Consider the following 21,472-nt stretch of genomic DNA (forward strand, 5'->3'; position numbering starts at 1 on the left):
ATAATCTTCTATGAATCTTGTAAGTGTTTTTGCTGTCATATGTATTACTTATAAAAACATAAGAATCTTGGTATTTTATTTTATATCTTTTCATTTGGGTCATGTCTCAGGTAGCCGACAAAAGCCAGCATGGATAAAATGCTACTTCAAAAATCGATATTTTTATATCGCCACGGTCCGTGTCATGGGGAAACTTGCATCCTGTAGATCTGAAATAATTGGATGGTGAAACTTGCATCCAGCCGACCAGAAAAGAATGTGAATCCTTTTGCCATGCGAAGAAACGTTATATTTAAAGTTGAAAGCAGTAGGCATTTCAATTAAATGTGGAGTGGAGCTGTACAGGTCATTCAGAAAGTATTCAGACCCCTTGACTTTTCCCACATTTTCTTATATTACAGCGTTATTCTAAAATGTATTTAAGAAAAACAAAAATCCTCATCAATATACACACAAAACCCAATAATGACAAAAGCAAAAACAGGATACATTTTTTTTTGCAAATGTATAATAAAAATAAATATCATATTTCTTAAAGTATTCAGACCCTTTACTAAGTACTTTGTTGAAGCACCTTTGGCAGGTCTCTCCAGAGATGTTCGATCGGGTTCAAGTCCAGTCTCTGGCTGGGCCACTCAAGGACATTCAGAGACTTTTCAAGAAGCCACTCTTACGTTGTCTTGGTTGTCTGCTTAGCGTCGTTGTCCTGTTGGAAGGTGAACCTTCGCCCCTAGTCTGAGGTCCGGGGCGCTCTGGAGCAGGATTTCATCAAGGATCTCTCTGTACTTTGCTCCGTTCGTCTTTCCCTTGATCCTGACTAGTCTCCCAGTCCCTGCCTCTGAAAAACATCCCCACAGCATGGGATGTATGTTGTCAGGTTTCCTCCAGACGTGACGCTTGGCATTCAGGCCAAAGAGTCTTGGTTTCATTAGACCAAAGAATCTTGTTTCTAATGGTCTGAGAATCCTTTAGGTGCCTTTTGGCAAATTCCAAGCAGGCTGGCATTTGCATTTTACTGAGGAGTGGCTTTCATCTGGCCACTCTACCATAAAGGCCTGATTGATGGAGTGCTGCAGAGATGGTTGACCTTCTGGAAGGTTCTCCCATCTTCACAGAGGAACTCTGGAGCTCTGTCAGAGTGATAATCGGGTTATTGTTCACCACCCTAACCAAACCCTTCTGCCACGATTGCTCAGTTTGGCCTTACTGCCAGCTCGAGGAAGAATCTTGGTGGTTCCAAACATCTTCCATTTAAGATTGATGGAGACCACAGTGTTATTTGGGACCATCAATGCTGCAGACATTTTTTGGTACCCTTCCCCAGATCTTCCTGTGTCTCAACACAATCCTGTCCCGGAGCTCTACAGACAATTCCTTTGACCTCATGGCTGCTTTTTGTACTGTCAACTGTGGGACCTTAAATAGACAGGTGTGTGCCTTTCCAAATCATGTCCAATCAATTGAATTTACCACAGGTGGACTCCAATCAAGTTCTAGAAACATATGAAGGATGATCACTGGAAACTAGATGTACCTGAGCTAAAAAATTTAAGTCCATTTTAGAATAAGGCTGTAATTTAACAAAATGTGGAAAAAGTGAAGGGGTCTAAATTCCAAATGCACTGTATGATAAAATCAATTGCATCGCATACCTTCAAAATGATTCAACAATCATCATTTATTTGAAAAACACCGTTTCCATCATAATTTGTCACGATAAAGAAAGTTTGACAGAATAAAAATCCTCCCGTGTTGAACAAACCTGGGTCAATGGAAACCTGCATTGTGTTTGCCACGTAGTGACTTGGCTTGCTAACTGGCTGTTGGGACTGTTGTTATGCACTGTAAAGGTCAGAACAAGAGGCCTTTTCACAGCAAGGCTGTGCTCTTCTCTCACTGTGCACTCTAGCTACCAGCTGAGGAACTACACTAGAAACAAGCTCCCCAGTATGATCCAAAGCCCAGATCTGGTCAGAAAGGAGGTGAGAGTTCAAGTAGTTAAAGTGTTTTGATAAAATGCAGATGGGGAAGTGTCAGCTGAAGTAACTTTTATTGGTGACAATTGCTTAACAAGGGAACTTTTCTTCCAGGACTCAAAGAGATATTGTGTAATGTGTTGTATTGATACTGGACTCCTTTGAATAGTTTGTACTAACAGCAGGTAGTGACAGACCACACACACTTGACATTAAGGCAAACTACACAGAGAGGACAGAGTTATAGCCTCACTGGAAAGCTCCCTGGCCTTGATACTGCAATTCAGCCATGTACTTTCTCAAGGCCAGCACTTTCATTGGAAATTGGCTTCCACTTGAATTGCTTTTCAGCTAAGTAAAACACGAAGTCTTCATCCATGAACCGCAATTCATGACCTGAAAGTGCCTCGGGCATCAAATACAAATGTTAGTGATCAACTTTTTCTCTCATCTCCATCTGGTTCTTATTAGAGAGAACAGGGAATGGCTTAACGATGATATACATTACATTATAGAACCGGAACAAATGTTCTGCACTCAGATTAAGGGTTCCTTTCCATTCTGTTCTGTAGGCCTCCTGTGTTTCTGCCTTGCAACATCCCTCCCTCACTCTGTCTACCCCTCTCTCCCTTAGACCACTCTATATCCTTTAGACCACTCTAGACCCCTTTTCTGGACTGAGGAGGAGAGAAATAAAGCACAACTCTGTGGTCTGGTCGTTGTGGGCCTCACATACCATGACTAACCAACTGAAGACGGTGCTGTTTTGACATACATAATGGACATACCATGATTATAATTGACATACCATGATTATAATGGACATACCATGATTATAATGGACATACCATGATTATAATTGACATACCATGATTATAATTGACCTACCATGATTATAATACTACTGCTTCTCACAAGCCCCAGAAATATTATTGCCTCTTCAATTGATTCTGCATAAAGGCAGTTGATGAACAGTTACATTATGGTGGAGTCCATGGAAAATCCAAGGAGGATGGACAGATGGATGGAAGGGTTCAGCATACCGCTGCACTCATCTTTCATCTACCATCCATCTCTCATCTCTCACCCCCCCGCTGTTTCTGAAGAACACTCACACATCAGCACACACACAGACCACCATGGTACAGACCACCACCATATTTACAGTGCATTCAGAAAGTGCAAATTTATTCACCATAAAAAACAGAAATACCTTATTTACATAAGTATTCAGACCCTTTGCTATGAGACTCGAAATTGAGATCAGGTGTATCCATTTTCCATAGATCATTCATGAGATGTTTCTACAACTTGATTGGAGTTCAACTGGGGTAAATTAAATTGATTGGACATGATTTGGAAAGGCACACACCTGTCTATTTAAGGTACCACAGTTGACAGTGCATGTCAGAGCAAAAACCAAGCCATGAGGTTGAAGGAATTGTCCATAGAGTTCCGAGACAGTATTGTGTCGAGAAACAGATCTGGGGAAGGATACCAACAAATGTCTGCAGCATTGAAGGTCCCAAAGAACACAGTGGACTCCATCATTCTTAAATGGAAGACGTTTGGAACCACCAAGACTCTTCCTAGAGCTGGCAGCCCGGCAGAACTGAGCAATCGGGGGAGAAAGGCTTTGGTCAGGGAGGTGACCAAGAATCCGATGGTCACTCTGACAGAGCTCCATAGTTCCTCTGTAGAGATGGGAGAACCTTCTAGAAGGACAACCATCCATGCAGCACTCCACCAATCGGGCCTTTATGGTAGAGTGGGCAGACGGAAGGCACATGACAGCCCACTTGAAGTTTGCCAAAAGGCACCTAAAGGACTCTCAGACCACGAGAAACAAGATTCTCATGTCAGATGAAACCAAGAACTCCTTGGCCTGAATGCCAAGTGTCACGTCTGGAAGAAACCTGACATTCCTACGGTGAAGCATAGTGGTTGACAGCATCGTGCTGTGGGGATGTTTTTCAGCGGCAGGGACTGGGATTGAGTGAAAGATGAATGGAGCAAAGTACAGAGGGATCCTTGATCAAAACCTGCTCCAGAGCACTCTGAGCACTCAGACTGGGGCGAAGGGTCAACGTCTCACAGAACAACAACCGTAAGCACACAGCAACGACAACGCAGGAGTGGCTTCAGGACAAGTCTCTAAATGTCCTTGAGTGGCCCAGCCAGAGCCCAGACTTGAACCCGATCGAACATCTCTGGATGTCTAAAAACCTCTTTTTGCTTTGCCGTTATGGGGTATTGTGTATAGAGTTATGAAATAATCAATTTTAGAATAAGGCTGTAACCGACATGGGTGGGCAATTCCAGTCCTCAGGGAACTGATTGGTGTCACAGTTTTTCCCCAGCCCCAGCTAACACACCTGACTCCAATAATCACCTAATCATGATCTTCAGTTTAGAATGCAATTTGATCAGCCGTGTTTGCGAGGGATGGAGAAAAAGTGTAACACCAATCAGGCCCCTGAGGGCTGGAGTTGGCCACCCCTTCGTGTAACGCAACAAAAAAAGTCAAGGGGTCTGAATACTTTCCGAATGCAATGTATGTTTCTGTGCATCCTCGTGTGTGGTTCTACAGTAAAATGTAAGCTCTCTCAGTAAACACAATAAAATCCTGTTTTCCACAGCTTGTTAAGATTGAATGTGTTTATGTAGCGATTTCAAACAGAGACCCAACTCCCATCAACTTAATGGCTTGACCTTGTAAACTCAGATTACCCCAGCACCTGTGTCGCCTGGAATGCTCTCTATGCACTTTTCTAAACACTCATTCTAAGTGTAACCCTCTGACAATAACCTGCAGCCCTGAGTCAGACAGGGACTGTATATGAGTGTGATGTATCTTTGTTGAGGGCTAGTCTATATCCTGGTCTGGGTTCTGTGTGTAATAGGGTGTAGTGGCAGATCATTCAATTTAATAGACTTTGTTAATACACAAATTGCATAGTCAATGTTACAAACTGCATGTGAGGTACACATTTCTAAGTAATATTCCGGCACTACAAGTGAAGTAGACAAGGAGTTTCAGGTACATGTGTGACGCGTGGAGAAAAAAAAAAAGAAGCCATTGTAATTTTGTCATCACATTGAGATTGAGTCCAGCTCACTCTTGGTGGGTGCCAATCTCTCTAACTATCTTTCTCTTTCTCTCTGTCCTTATGAAGCCTAAAGGCTTCAAACACAGAGAAAAAGAGCAGAGCGGAAAAAAGAGGACCAGACCATGTAAATCAGAACTACTAAAGGAAAATGTAAACACCACATAGCTAAGAGGTGAGAAGGATGGAGGAGACCAGAACATTTGCATCTCTCTTTCTCCATCCTTCTCATCTAGTGTGATGTTTGGTAACACAGAGCAACAATCGCGAAATGACGAGGTGTCTCTGACAGCCTTGGAGAACATGCTGTGATCCACGGGGGGGGGGTTGGGTATAAATATCCTACAATGCCTTTCTCCCGCTGTCCAATGGGAGGTGGTGGTGATGGACCTGGTCGAAACATTTTGGTGTTTTTTTCTAAAACAATTCTAAGAAATAACAATCAATATATTCTTCATAAAAATAAACTATCCGAAAGAGATGTCAAATATCTATATTGTGGAATTTGTGTTTTTTAACTAAATCAAGCCCTGCCTGTAAATAATTAACTCTGCTTGATTCAAGCCACTCACACATCTCTCAGAAGGTCAAGTACTGTATATTTACTTTAAAAGCCACCATAATGTGTGTAGGTATATATAGTCGTGAACAAAAGTTTTGAGAATGACACAAATATTAATTTTCACAAAGTCTGCTGCCTCAGTTTGTATGATGGCTATTTGCATATACTCCAGACTGTTATGAAGAGTGATCAGATGAATTGCAATTTATTGCAAAGTCCCTCTTTACCATGCAAAATAACTGAATCCCCCAAAAACATTTCCATTGCATTTCAGCCCTGCCACAAAAGGACCAGCTGACATCATGTCAGTGATTCTCTCGTTAACACAGAGATTCTCTCATTGACGAGGATACGGCTGGAGATCCCTCTGTCATGCTGATTGAGTTCAAATAACAGACTGGAAGCTTCAAAAGGAGGGTGGTGCTTGGAATCATTGTTCTTCCTCTGTCAACCATGGTTGCCTGCAAGGAAACACGTGCCATCATCATTGCTTTGCACAAAAAGGGCTTTACAGGCAGGCAGTAAGATTGCCACTAAATCAACCATTTATCGGATCATCAAGAACTACAAGGAGAGCGGTTCAATTGTTGTGAAGAAGGCGTCTTGGGCACCCAAGAAAGTCCAGTAAGCACCAGGACCGTCTCCTAAAGTTGATTCAGCTGCGGGATCGGGGCACCCCCAGTACAGATTGCTCAGGAATGACGCAAAGACTTTTGGAGGATGGCCTGATGTCAAGAAGGGCAGTAAAGAAGCAACTTCTCTCCAGGAAAAACATCAGGGACAGACTGATATTCTGCAAAAGGTACAGGGATTGGACTGCTGAGGACTGGGGTAAAGTCATTTTCTCTGATGAATCCCCTTTCGAATGTTTGGGGCATCCAGAAAAAATCTTGTCTGGAGAAGACAAGGTGAGCACTACCATCAGTCCTGTGTCATGCCAACAGTAAAGCTTCCTGAGACCATTCATGTGTGGGGCTGCTTCTCAGCCAAGGGAGTGGACTCACTCACAAGTTTGCCTAAGAACACAGCCATGAATAAAGAATGGTACCAACACATCCTCCGAGAGCAACTTCTCCCAACCATCCAGGAACAGTTTGGTGACGAACAATGCCCTTTCCAGCATGATGGAGCACCTTGCCATAAGGCAAAAGTGATAACTAAGTGGCTTGGGGAACAAAACATCGATATTTTGGGTCAATGGCCAGGAAAATCCCCAGACCTTAATCCCATTGAGAACTTGTGGTCAATCCTCAAGAGGCAGATGGACAAACAAAAACCCACAAAATCTGACAAACTCCAAGCATTGATTATGCAAGAATGGGCTGCCATCAGTCAGGATGTGGCCCAGAAGTTATTTGACAGAATGCCAAGGCGGATTGCAGTTGTCTTGAAAAAGAAGGGTCAACACTGCAAATATTGACTCTTGGCATCAACTTCATGTAATTGTCAATAAAAGCCGTTGACACTTATGAAATGCTTGTAATTATACTTCAGTATTCCATAGTAACATCTGACAAACATCTAAAGACACTGAAGCAGCAAACTTTGTAAAAAATGTATATTTGTGTCATTCTCAAAACTTTTGGCCACGACTGTACACAAAGACAAGGCGTGGGGCTATGTTGGATACTGCAGGGTATACTTCCCTATGGCGTAAACCAATGTAGAGAATAGTTTTTAACCCAGATGGGCTATGTGGTAATACTGTCGGGGCCATTCACACGCTGTGTCCTACTGCCATCTGTATCGTACATTCACTCCCTCCTCTCTACTTTCTCTTCCTCTGAATCCGTTGCTAAAGCCACTTTCTATCACTCTAAAATGTCAAGCTTCTAACCCTAGGAAACTCTTTTCCACATTCTCCTCCCTAAATCATCCACCCCCCCTTCCCCAAAGTTGTTGACGTCTTTGTCAACCACTTTGAATAGAAGATTGAAAACATCCCGCTCCTCATTCACTCAGCCTATTGAGTCCACTGGTCCCACTCACACAGAATTAACTACCCTGTGCCTTAACCTCTTTCTCCCCTCTCGCTCCAGATGAAATCTTGCATCTCGCGAGGTCTGCCCGCTCAACCCCATCCACTCCTCCCTTTCTCCCGATGATCTCTGGAGACCTCCTCACTTACCTCATCAACTCATCCCTGACCACTGGCTACATCCCTTCTGACTTCAAAATGGCCAGAGTGGATTCTCTCCTCAAGAAACCAACACTCCACTCATCTGACTGTAAAAACGTTAGACCTTTATCCCTGCTTTCTTTTCTTTCCGAAAGACTTGAGCATCTCTGATCAACTCGCTCGTTTTCACGCTCTCAAAATGATCTTCTTGACCCTAACCAGTCAGGCTTCAAGACGGGTCAGTCAACCGAGACTGCTGTTCTCTGTGTCACGGAGGCTCTCCACACTGCCAAAGCTGACTGTCTCTCCTCTGTTCTCATCCTCCTAGATCTATCCGCTGCCTTCGACACAGTGAACCATCTGATCCTCCTCTCGGGGCTGGGTGTCAGGCTCTGCACACTTTTGGATTGCATCCTACCTGGCAGGCCGCTCTTACCAGGTGACGTGGAGAAGATCTGCACCCCATACTCTCACTATTGGTGTCCCCAGGCCTCGGTTCTAGGCCCTCTCCTCTTCTCTCTATAGACCAACTCACTCAGCTCTGTCATATCCTCACATGGTCTCTCCTATCATTGCTATGCGGATGACACTCAAATACTTTTCTCTTTCCCCCCTTCTGACACCCAGGTGGCGACACTCATCTCTGCGTGCCTGGCAGATATCTCACCATGGAAGTCGGCTCAACACCTCAAGCTCAGCCTGGAAAAGACAGAGCTGCTCTTCCTCCCAGGGAAGGCCAGCCAGCTCAAAGACCTCTCCTTCACAGTTGAAAACTCCATAGTGTCACCCTCCCAGAGTGCAAAGAACCTTGCCGTGATCCCAGACACCACCCTGTCGTGCATGCTCTTCAACATCTGTAGAGTACGACCCTATCTCACACAGGAAGCGATGCAGGTCCTAATCCAGGCACTTGTCATCTCCCGTCTGGACACCCGTCTGCAACTCGCTGTTGGCTCCCCGCTTGTGCCATCAAACCCCTACAACTTATCCAGAACACTGCAGGCCGCCTGGTTTTCAACCTTCCCATGTTCTCCCATGTCACCCACCTCCTCCACAAACTGGCTTCCAGTCGAAGCACATCCTCTACAAGACCATGGTGCTTGCCTGCGGAGCAACCACCTAGCTATCTTATTTTACATTTAAATGACTTAAATGTACATGTAAGGAAGGAAGGAAGGAAGGAAGGAAGGAAGGAAGGAAGGAAGGAAGGAAGGAAGGAAGGAAGGAAGGAAGGAAGGAAGGAAGGAAGGAAGGAAGGAAGGAAGGAAGGAAGGAAGGAAGGAAGGAAGGAAGGAAGGAAGGAAGGAAGGACAGGTGGACAGAAGCTTTACATCACACTTGAAATTCATAATTTGTTCATATTCATATTATTCAAAGAAATGTAGTAAGGTGAACAATATTATGGGCATGGATGTGCAGGGTTGAGAGTTGGGTGCCACTTGGCCCTGGAAGTGTCAGAGAGTAAATACAGTGCATGTGTTTAGCAGTTTTCATGTATGGATGTCAGCCTTCCTTCAATAGGCCTGTAAAACCATGTGGGTCAGAGGTGAATGGAGACACACACACACACACACACACACACACACACACACACACACACACACACACACACACACACACACACACACACACACACACACACACACACACACACACACACACACACACACACACACACACACACACACACACTCTAGATCCCTAACCTAGAGATGACATGATTTAATGTGAGGGGCTGACATCCTTTTAAATAATGGAAACACAGCTGGAGAGCTGGGTCGATGACGCCAATAAGTAATCAAATTACCCCCAGAATCTTCCAAGACCAATAGGCTGAGCCCACTACAGTAGCTACATTCCTCCCTCCCTCCTTCCATCCATGCAGAGAACACAACGCCATTTAAGGCTCCCTATCGGACTGGCAGCTAAAGCTTCCACTAGAGGTCTCTCTCTATATCGCTCACATACACTGTCTCTCTCTCTATATCGCTCACATACAATGTCTCTCTCTCTATATCGCTCACATACACTGTCTCTCTCTATATCGCTCACATACACTGTCTCTCTCTCTATATCGCTCACATACACTGTCTCTCTCTCTCTATCGCTCACATACAATGTCTCTCTCTCTATATCGCTCACATACACTGTCTATCTCTATATCGCTCACATACAATGTCTCTCTCTCTATATCGCTCACATACAATGTCTCTCTCTCTATATCGCTCACATACACTGTCTATCTCTATATGCTCACATACAATGTCTCTCTCTATATCGCTCACATACACTGTCTCTCTCTATATCGCTCACATACACTGTCTCTCTCTCTATATCACTCACATACACTGTCTCTCTCTCTCTATCGCTCACATACACTGTCTCTCTCTCTCTATCGCTCACATACACTGTCTCTCTCTATATCGCTCACATACACTGTCTCTCTCTATATCGCTCACATACACTGTCTCTCTCTATATCGCTCACATATACTGTCTCTCTCTATATCGCTCACATACACTGTCTCTCTCTCTATATCGCTCACATACACTGTCTCTCTCTCTATATCGCTCACATACACTGTCTCTCTCTCTATATCGCTCACATACACTGTCTCTCTCTCTATATCGCTCACATACACTGTCTCTCTCTCTATATCGCTCACATACACTGTCTCTCTCTCTATATCGCTCACATACACTGTCTCTCTCTCTATATCGCTCACATACACTGTCTCTCTCTATATCGCTCACATACACTGTCTCTCTCTCTATATCGCTCACATACACTGTCTCTCTCTCTCTATCGCTCACATACACTGTCTCTCTCTCTCTATCGCTCACATACACTGTCTCTCTCTATATCGCTCACATACACTGTCTCTCTCTCTATATCGCTCACATACACTGTCTCTCTCTATATCGCTCACATATACTGTCTCTCTCTATATCGCTCACATACACTGTCTCTCACTCTATATCGCTCACATACACTGTCTCTCTCTATATATCGCTCACATACACTGTCTCTCTCTCTATATCGCTCACATACACTGTCTCTCTCTCTATATCGCTCACAAACACTGTCTCTCTCTATATCGCTCACATACACTGTCTCTCTCTATATCGCTCACATACACTGTCTCTCTCTCTATATCGCTCACATACACTGTCTCTCTCTCTATATCGCTCACATACACTGTCTTTCTCTATATCGCTCACATACACTGTCTCTCTCTCTATATCGCTCACATACACTGTCTCTCTCTATATTGCTCACATACACTTACTTGCACTCATGCTCTCACTCTCCTCTCCTTCTCTGTCTTTCATCCCCCTCGCTCTCTCCTTATCAGTTGGAATAAAGCTCCCTTTCTCCACAGCCTCTGCTGTGCTCTCAGATACTTATTTACCACCCACTAACAGCAAACACTCACACTACTGGCCAGCAGATCAATTTGACCTGTAAATATGCTGTGTTAATGGACAACCAAGACCATCAGGAAGGGGTGAACAAACAAATACATTTTGTATACAAAAACTATTTCAGTACACAACCATACTAGCTTCCAAGATGGCGTAGCAGTAAGTCGTCCTGTCGTATCGTCTCTCTGTAAATATCGTCTCTTTTTCGTTTTAGATATTTTTCTTCGCATATCTTTAAAAACATTTTGCTAAACCTGAGCTTCCAAATACTCTCCTGCAATCCGCCTCACCCTAGCTACTTTTCCTAAAGTATTTATATTTACTGATGTACCCCTCAACTGAAACTAGCCAGCTAACCACCAGCTATGCTAGCGGTCTTCAGCTAACCGGTCATCAGCTAACCTTTAGCTCGGAAAGCTCTCGCCAGTTCAAACAACGCGACGCTAACCAGAGCATAACGGACCTATTTATTTTTTATCCCCGGATTCCCTCCGCAAACGGAACATTTTTTCAGCTGGATCTTCACAACTAGCTATCGAGCTAAACCGCAACCCTGGTTGATTACTCCTGGCTAGCGTTTCCACCCACGTAGCTTGAAGCTAGCCCGACCAGAGCTCCTGTGCTCCTTGCATACTCCTGGGCTGAATATATTCTACCATGCCCAGAAACCTGCTCCTCTTATTCTCTGTCCCCAACGCTCTAGGTGACCAGTTTTGATAGCCTTTAGCCGCACCCTCATACTACTCTTTCTCTGTTCCGCGTGTGATGTGGAGGTAAACCCAGGCCCTGCATGTCCCCAGGCACCCTCATTTGTTTACTTCTGTGATCGAAAAAGCCTTGGTTTCATGCATGTCAACATCAGAAGCCTCTTCCCTAAGTTTGTTTTACTCACTGCTTTAGCACACTCTGCTAACCCTGATGTCCTTGCCGTGTCTGAATCCTGGCTCAGGAAGGCCACCAAAAATTCAGAGATTTCCATACCCAACTATAACATCTTCCGTCAAGATAGAACTGCCAAAGGGGGAGGAGTTGCAGTCTACTGCAGAGATAGCCTGCAAAGTAATGTCATACTTTCCAGGTCCATACCCAAACAGTTCGAACTACTAATTCTGAAAATTACTCTCTCCAGAAATAAGTCTCTCACTGTTGCCGCCTGCTACCGACCCCCCTCAGCTCCCAGCTGTGCCCTAGACACCATTTGTGAATTGATAGCCCCCCATCTAGCTTCAGAGTTTGTTCTGTTAGGTGACCTAAACTGGGATATGCTTAACACCCCGGCAGTCCTACAATCTAAGCTAGATGCCCTCAATCTCACACAAATCATCAAGGAACCCACCAGGTACAACCCTAACTCTATAAGCAAGGGCACCCTCATAGACGTCATCCTGACCAACTGGCCCTCCAAATACACCTCCGCTGTCTTCAACCAGGATCTCAGCGACCACTGCCTCATTGCCTGTATCCGCTACGGTGCCGCAGTCAAACAACCACCCCTCATCACTGTCAAACGCTCCCTAAAACACTTCTGTGAGCAGGCCTTTCTAATCGACCTGGCCCGGGTATCCTGGAAGGACATTGACCTCATCCCGTCAGTTGAGGATGCCTGGTCATTCTTTAAGAGTAACTTTGGACTCTGTCAATCACCATATTCTTATCGGCAGACTCAGTAGCCTCGGTTTTTCGGATGACTGCCTTGCCTGGTTCACCAATTACTTTGCAGACAGAGTTCAGTGTGTCAAATCGGAGGGCATGCTGTCCGGTCCTCTGGCAGTCTCTATGGGGGTGCCACAGGGTTCAATTCTCGGGCCGACTCTTTTCTCTGTATATATCAATGATGTTGCTCTTGCTGCGGGCGATTCCCTGATCCACCTCTACGCAGACGACACCATTCTATATACTTTCGGCCCGTCATTGGACACTGTGCTATCTAACCTCCAAACGAGCTTCAATGCCATACAACACTCCTTCCGTGGCCTCCAACTGCTCTTAAACGCTAGTAAAACCAAATGCATGCTTTTCAACCGATCGCTGCCTGCACCCGCATGCCCGACTAGCATCACCACACTGGATGGTTCCGACCTTGAATATGTGGACACCTATAAGTACCTAGGTGTCTGGCTAGACTGCAAACTCTCCTTCCAGACTCATATCAAACATCTCCAATCGAAAATCAAATCAAGAGTCGGCTTTCTATTCCGCAACAAAGCCTCCTTCACTCACGCTGCCAAGCTTACCCTAGTAAAACTGACTATCCTACCGATCCTCGACTTCGGCGATGTCATCTACAAAATGGCTTCCAACACTCTACTCAGCAAACTGGATGCAGTTTATCACAGTGCCATCCGTTTTGTCACTAAAGCACCTTATACTACCCACCACTGCGACTTGTATGCTCTAGTCGGCTGGCCCTCGCTACATATTCGTCGCCAGACCCACTGGCTCCAGGTCATCTACAAGGCCATGCTAGGTAAAGCTCCGCCTTATCTCAGTTCACTGGTCACGATGGCAACACCCATCCGTAGCACGCGCTCCAGCAGGTGTATCTCACTGATCATCCCTAAAGCCAACACCTCATTCGGCCGCCTTTCGTTCCAGTACTCTGCTGCCTGTGACTGGAACGAATTGCAAAAATCGCTGAAGTTGGAGACTTTTATCTCCCTCACCAACTTCAAACATCAGCTATCTGAGCAGCTAACCGATCGCTGCAGCTGTACATAATCTATTGGTAAATAGCCCACCCATTTTCACCTACCTCATCCCCACAGTTTTTATTTATTTACTTTTCTGCTCTTTTGCACACCAATATCTCTACCTGTACATGATCATCTGATCATTTATCACTCCAGTGTTAATCTGCAATATTGTAATAATTCGCTTACCTCCTCATGCCTTTTGCACACATTGTATATAGACTCCCCTTTATTTCCACTGTGTTATTGACTTGTTAATTGTTTACTCCATGTGTAACTCTGTGTTGTCTGTTCACATTGCTATGCTTTATCTTGGCCAGGTCGCAGTTGCAAATGAGAACTTGTTCTCAACTAGCCTACCTGGTTAAATAAAGGTGAAATATATATATATATTTTTAAATACCTCCTGCCTCTCTTACCCCTTTATCCTGCTCTCTCTTTCTCCCTCCTAAACACACACGTTTCTTTTACTATCCTTGTGGGGATCAAACAATAGGATTTTGAATAGGAATCTATCTTCCCTAACCCTACCTCTAAAGCATGAAAGACAACTCACTGCAGATAGATAGTTATTACAGTGGTAGGCCGTTCCATCTCTTGCTCGAACAAAAGAGGGACCTGCTGCTAGCTGGCCCGAAACCTGCTGTTTCTACTTGTAGAATCGCAATGCTCGTCAGTGGCCAACAACTTGATATTGAGCCATTCAGAGAGCACTAACCCCCACGTCGGGCAGCCAACAGGAGTGACAACAGGAAAATATTTTAGCATTTTCTCAGGACATCCATCATGAGCCAGTCACACTTCCTATGCAATGTAGGCTAATAATCTCCAAGATATCGTTATTTTTTTTAACGAGCCATAGAAAGTTGGTTGCAATTTCAGTTTAATCCACCTGAAAAGACAGAACAAATAAAACAACAAATATTGTGGATAAACTCAAATAGACTAATTGATTTTTAAAAATTAAAGTATTTTTCAATAAAAAAATAGGTATAATCTTTGTAAATAATATCATAAATAGGACTGGTGGAGTCACACATGCAGCTAACACAGATATATGAAAATGTCTGCTCTGCCCAAAATTACAACCAACTAATTGCAGCATTACCGCAAAAAAGGAAGAGGCAAGTGGAAGGGGGAGAAAGTAAGGAACTTGTCTGTTGGCCCTCTATTAAAGACCATAATTGGTTAAAGAAAATTGTGATAAATAAAAAATATATACCAGTTTCATTTAAGGACAAAGAAACTGACAGCTGTGCCATATAAATTGCAATATAGTTGGGAAGAGATTTTCGATGTACCCATTCCATGGCACACGGTTTATGAATTGATACGCAAAACAACGCCAGATTCAAAACTTAAAATTTTTCAATTTAAATTATTGCAACCAATAGAATGTTATATATATATACCCTATACCCTACTCAACAAATTGGATGCAGTCTATCACAGTGCAATCCGTTTTGTCACCAAAGCCCCATATACTACCCACCATTGCGACCTGTACGCTCTCGTTGGCTGGCCCTCGCTTCATACTCGTCGCCAAACCCACTGGCTCCATGTCATCTACAACACCCTGCTAGGTAAAGTCCCCCCTTATCTCAGCTCGCCGGTCACCATAGCATCTCCCACCTGTAGCACACGCTCCAGCAGGTATATCTCTCTTGTCACCCCCAAAACCAATTCTTTCTTTGGCCGCCTCTCCTTCCAGTTCTCTGCTGCCAATGACTGGAACTAACTACAAAAATCTCTGAAACTGGAAACACTTATCTCCTTCACTAGCTTTAAGCACCTGTACATAGCCCACCTATAATTTAGTCCAAACAACTACCTCTTTCCCTACTGTATTTTATTTATTTATTTATTTTGCTCCTTTGCACCCCATTATTTTTATTTCTACTTTGCACATTCTTCCACTGCAAATCTACCATTCCAGTGTTTTACTTGCTATATTGTATTTACTTTGCCACCATGGCCTTTTTTTTGCCTTTACCTCCCTTATCTCACCTCATTTGCTCACATCGTATATAGACTTGTTTATACTGTATTATTGACTGTATGTTTGTTTTACTCCATGTGTAACTCCGTGGAGGTGTACCTGTGGATGTATTTCAAGACCTACCTTCAAACTCAGTACCTCTTTGCTTGACATCATGGGGAAATGAAAAGAAATCAGCCGTTCTTGGGAACAATTTCCAAACGCCTGAGGATGCCATGTTCTTCTTCTACAAACAGTATTACGCAAGTATAAATACCATGGGACCACGCAGCCATCATACCTGTCACGACTTCCGCCGAAGTCGGCTCCTCTCCTTGTTCGACATCACCGGCTTTCTAGCCATCGCCGCTCCATTTTTCATTGTTCCATTTGTTTTGTCTTGTTCCCTGCATACCTGGTTTTCATTCCCTAATCACACTGCATGTACTTATTCCTCTGTTCCCCCCCATGTCTTTGTGTGAAATTGTTTTTTGTTACGTGTTTGGTGTGTACGCGCCAGGCTGGGTTTAACCCCGTTGTTCCGTGGTTTTCCACAAAGGATGTTTATAAGAAAGCCAGTCTACTGTCTGCTAACTTCACATGGGGACAAAGATCGTACTTTTTGGAGAAATGTCCCCTGATCTGATGACACAAAAATAGAACTGTTTGGCCGTAATGACCATCGTTATGTTTGGGGGAAAAATGGGATGGCTTTCAAGTCGAAGCACATCATCCCAACCGTGAAGCACGGGGATGGCAGCATCATGTTGTGGCTGTGCTTTGTTGCAGGGAGGACTGGTGCAATTCACAAAAGACTGGTGCACTTCACAAAATTGATGGCATCATGAGAGTGGAAAATTATGTGGATATATTGAAGCAACATCTCAAGACATCAGTCAGGAAGTTAAAGCTTGGTCGCAAATGGGTCTTCTAAATGGACAATGACCCCAAGCATACTTCCAAAGTTGTGGCAAAATGGCTTAAGGACAACAAAGTCAAGTTAATGGAGTGACCATCACAAAGCCCTGACCAGCTTTGGAAAGAAAACACTCTGACGTTTCCAAAACGGCAAAGATATTATCTGTGAGTGCCACAGAACTGATGCTACAGGCGAAACCAAGATGAAACTTCAAACAGGAAATTAGCAGAATTTTTGAGGCTCTGTTTTCCATGTCTCCTTATATGGCTGTGAATGTGCCCTGAATGAGCCTACGCTTTCTGCAGCATTGTGTCTGCAGCATTGTGACGTATTTGTAGGCATATCATTGGAAGATTGGCCATAAGAGACTACATTTACCAGGTGTCCGCCCGGTGTCCTTTGTCTAAATTGGTGCGTAATCTTCAGCTGCAGGCATTTTCCCATGGGATTCAGAGGAGAAAGCACACTTCCACGAACGATATATCATCGAAGAGATATGTGAAAAACACCTTGAGGATTGATTCTAAACAACGTTTGCCATGTTTCAGTCGATATTATGGATTTAATTTTGAAATAAGTTTGGCGTTTTGATGACTGAATTTTCGGGGTTTTTTGGTAGCCAAACGTGATGTACCAAATGGAGCGATTTCTCCTATACAAAGAATCTTTTTGGACAAACTGAACATTTGCTATCTAACTGAGAGTCTCCTCATTGAAAACATCCGAAGTTCTTGAAAGGTAAATTATTTTATTTGAATGCTTTTCTTGTTTTTGTGAAAATATAGCCTGCTGAATCCTAACGCTAAATGCTACGCTAGCTATCAATACTGTTACACAAATGCTTGTTATGCTATGGTTGAGAAGCATATTTTGAAAATCTGAGATGACAGTGTTGTTAACAAAAGGCTAAGCTTGAGAGCTCGCAGATTTATTTCATTTCATTTGCGATTTTCATGAATAGTTAATGTTGTGTTATGCTAATGAGCTTGCAAATAGATTTACACTCCTGGATACAGGTTTTTTTCGTAGCTAAACGTGATGAACAAAAGGAGCGATTTCTCCTAAACAAATAATCTTTCAGGAAAAACTGAACATTTGCTATCTAACTGAGAGTCTCCTCATTGAAAACATCCGAAGTTCTTCAAAGGTAAATTATTTTATTTGAATGCTTTTCTGTTTTTGTGAAAATGTTGCCTGCTGAATGCTAACGCTAAATGCTACGCTAGCTATCAATACTGTTACACAAATGCTTGTTTTGCTATGGTTGAGAAGCATATTTTGAAAATCTGAGATGACAGTGTTGTTAACAAAAGGCTAAGCTTGAGAGCTAGCAGATTTATTTCATTTCATTTGCGATTTTCATGAATAGTTAACGTTGCGTTATGGTAATGGGCTTGTGGCTCGACGCAAGAAGTTAAACAATTTAAAGGCAATGCTACCAAATACTAATTAAGTGTATGTAAACGTCTGACCCACTGGGAATGATGAAATAAATAAAAGCTGAAATAAATAATTCTCTCTACTATTATTCTGACATTTCACATTCTTAAAATAAAGTGGTGTTCCTGACTGACCTAAGACAGGGAATTTTGACTAGGATTAAAGGTCAGGAATTGTGAAAAACTGAGTTTAAATGTATTTGGCTAAGGTGTATGTAATATAATATAATAATAATAATATATGCCATTTAGCGGACGCTTTTATCCAAAGCGACTTACAGTCATGTGTGCATACATTCTACGTATGGGTGGTCCCGGGAATTGAACCCACTACCCTGGCGTTACAAGCGCCATGCTCTACCAACTGAGCTACAGAAGGACCAAGTGTGTATGTGTATTTGTATATATATAAATATATATATTTACCCCAAAAATATTTGGGGGATTGGAAATGATGCAGACAATTACATTGATGGAAGCTTCAAAATTTCCGCAATACTAAAGCTGATCCAGCCCCTAAAGAAATTGTTTTAAAAATATTCGCTAGCAAGCCAACCTGGAATCTACATCATAAGATATTGACTGCCAACACTCTGTTCAGAGGCACTAAGTACTGTCCGTCGGCAGGCAAATGTTTGACAATCGTACTGGTATGTCTGCGCTTTAATCCGAACCCTAACGCTAACCCCTAACCCTAATTGTAACCCTAAACCTAACCCCTTGGTCTAAAATAGCCCTTTTCCTTGTGGGGACTGTCTGAATTTTCCTTGTTTTAATATTCTTGTGAGGACTTCTGATCCCCACAAGGATTGTAAAACCAAAAAAACATTAGGGCTGTCACATGGAATAATACAGCTTGTGTATCATTGTTGTGATGAGGTTATGCTCCTGTGCTTTTATTGAATAAGAGAACCAGACACTGCTTGCCCTCTAGTGGACAAAGTTGATTACTGCAAACTCAACTATAATGAGATTTTCTAAAGTTGAAGTTCTCATTTTCACCACTGGGTGGCACCCAATCTCTAAAATGGAAACAGGTAGTCTTCCCTATAAACCCATCGTATGACAAACTAAGCCATACATGGTATCATAGAACATACAAAAAGACTCATGATAAAACTATTTACAGTGAATACTTGATCAGTGTTATATCGAAGCAAGACTTTAAAACGTGTGCGCATCTGTGTGTTTATGTGTGTGTGAGTCTGTATGTGTGTGTCTATGCATGCATTTGAATGTGTGTGTGTGTGCGTGTGTTGGTGTATGTGTTTATGTGTGTGTGTATGAGCATGGTTCTGTACTGACCTTCCTGCCAGAGAAAAGCATGCAGAGCTGGTGCATGGAGCCTCCGTTCTTGGTCAGCTCCTTCTTCAGGGTCTTGGGCGAGGGCAGCGACCAGCCCCCCTTGTGTCCGTGGCTCGCGTCCAGGCAATTGATGGTGTTGTCTGAGGTGAAGCAGGTAGAGCGTGGGTCCTGTAGCAGACTGCCCTCGCTATGCGTGCGGCGCCGCAGTGAGTTCTGGACGCTCAGCCGGCCGCCATGCTTCTCGCAGGCAGAACCCTCCACCATACTGCGGCGCTTACTGTCGTGGCGCTCTGGGTAGGCATCATCGCTGTCATCTTCTTCATCATAATCATCATCATCATCTTCATCATCTTCATCATCCTCGTCGTACTCTTCGTCGGTGTTGGGCGAGGAGAGAGCATTGGCGCTGAAGGAGCGGTCTAGGCGGAGTTCGGGAATGATGAAGGAGGAAGAGGAGGAGGAGGGGGGGGCGTTGGTGTCAGGGGGGTCTGACGGGGCCTCGTCATCCGTCGCTGAGGGAATTGCCTCTCTTTCCCCACCCTCCTCTATCTCTCCTTCCTCCTCACCCTTCCTCTCTTCCTCCTCCACCTCCTCCTCTCTATCCCTCCAGATCTCGGGCTCGGTGCCCTCCATGCTCTTGCAGTCTTCTCCCTCGGTGGATGGGGGCGGGGTGGGGGGCACCTTGTGCTCCTCTTCGTCACCCAGCGGGGTACAGACCTCCTCCAGGGGCGTGAGGGGCTCAGAGGGTTGTGGGCTGCCCAGAGTCAGGGGCAGTGAGGGGCTAGAAGGGTAGGGGTAAAGGAGGTCCTCTTCGGAGCCCCGTGGCAGGGATAGGCCTACTCCCAGCTCACATGGAGGGGTGTCCACTTTGGGCTCAAGCATCTGGAGACAGAGAAAGTGAAAGAAAGAGAAAGAGAAAGAAGAAAGAGAGAGAGAGAGAGAGAGAGAGAGAGAGAGAGAGAGAGAGAGAGAGAGAGAGAGAGAGTAGAACATATCACATTTATTAGTGTTGGGCTAAAGCAAAAATGTGTCGCCTCAGCTAATTCAGTTTTGGTGCAATGCACTTCACTACTGATGATTCAAGGCATCAACATTTGAATTGCCTCCATTAAACATGTCAAATAAGGAGAAGACAAAACCATCAAAGAAACCCATCGACAGTCAACCAGAGCCCTGCTGCGCCAGTCAACCAGAGCCCTGCTGCGCCAGTCAACCAGAGCCCTGCTGCGCCAGTCAACCAGAGCCCTGCTGCGCCAGTCAGCCAGAGCCCTGCTGCGCCAGTCAACCAGAGCCCTGCTGCGCCAGTCAACCAGAGCCCTGCTGCGCCAGTCAGCCAGAGCCCTGCTGCGCCAGTCAACCAGAGCCCTGCTGCGCCAGTCAACCAGAGCCCTGCTGCGCCAGTCAACCAGAGCCCTGCTGCGCCAGTCAACCAGAGCCCTGCTGCGCCAGTCAACCAGAGCCCTGCTGCGCCAGTCAACCAGAGCCCTGCTGCGCCAGTCAACCAGAGCCCTGCTGCGCCAGTCAGCCAGAGCCCTGCTGCGCCAGTCAACCAGAGCCCTGCTGCGCCAGTCAACCAGAGCCCTGCTGCGCCAGTCAACCAGAGCCCTGCTGCGCCAGTCAACCAGAGCCCTGCTGCGCCAGTCAACCAGAGCCCTGCTGCGCCAGTCAACCAGAGCCCTGCTGCGCCAGTCAACCAGAGCCCTGCTGCGCCAGTCAACCAGAGCCCTGCTGCGCCAGTCAGCCAGAGCCCTGCTGCGCCAGTCAACCAGAGCCCTGCTGCGCCAGTCAACCAGAGCCCTGCTGCGCCAGTCAACCAGAGCCCTGCTGCGCCAGTCAACCAGAGCCCTGCTGCGCCAGTCAACCAGAGCCCTGCTGCACCAGTCAACCAGAGCCCTGCTGAAATGCTCCCAATCACTAAAAAGCTATTAAGACACGTCCCACATTGTCCGATC

At 44.7% G+C, this 21,472-nt stretch overlaps 1 protein-coding gene across 10 annotated transcripts in view; it reads right to left on the reverse strand.

Annotated features, from left to right (window-relative positions):
- Nucleotides 1-21,472, reverse strand: part of LOC118385286 (regulator of G-protein signaling 3-like) — a 249,205-nt gene that overhangs the window by 50,594 nt on the left and 177,139 nt on the right. For 8 of the 10 annotated variants that reach the window (XM_052521181.1, XM_052521182.1, XM_052521184.1 and 5 more), the window contains one exon: nucleotides 19,521-20,402. The exons of the other annotated variants lie outside the window; for them this stretch is intronic. In XM_052521181.1, coding sequence (XP_052377141.1) covers nucleotides 19,521-20,402 — 882 coding nt within the window. The remainder of the gene's footprint in view (nucleotides 1-19,520; nucleotides 20,403-21,472) is intronic. 10 annotated transcript variants of the gene reach the window in all.

Source organism: Oncorhynchus keta, chromosome 6 (genome assembly GCF_023373465.1).
Source record: "Oncorhynchus keta strain PuntledgeMale-10-30-2019 chromosome 6, Oket_V2, whole genome shotgun sequence".
Lineage (NCBI taxonomy): Eukaryota > Metazoa > Chordata > Actinopteri > Salmoniformes > Salmonidae > Oncorhynchus > Oncorhynchus keta.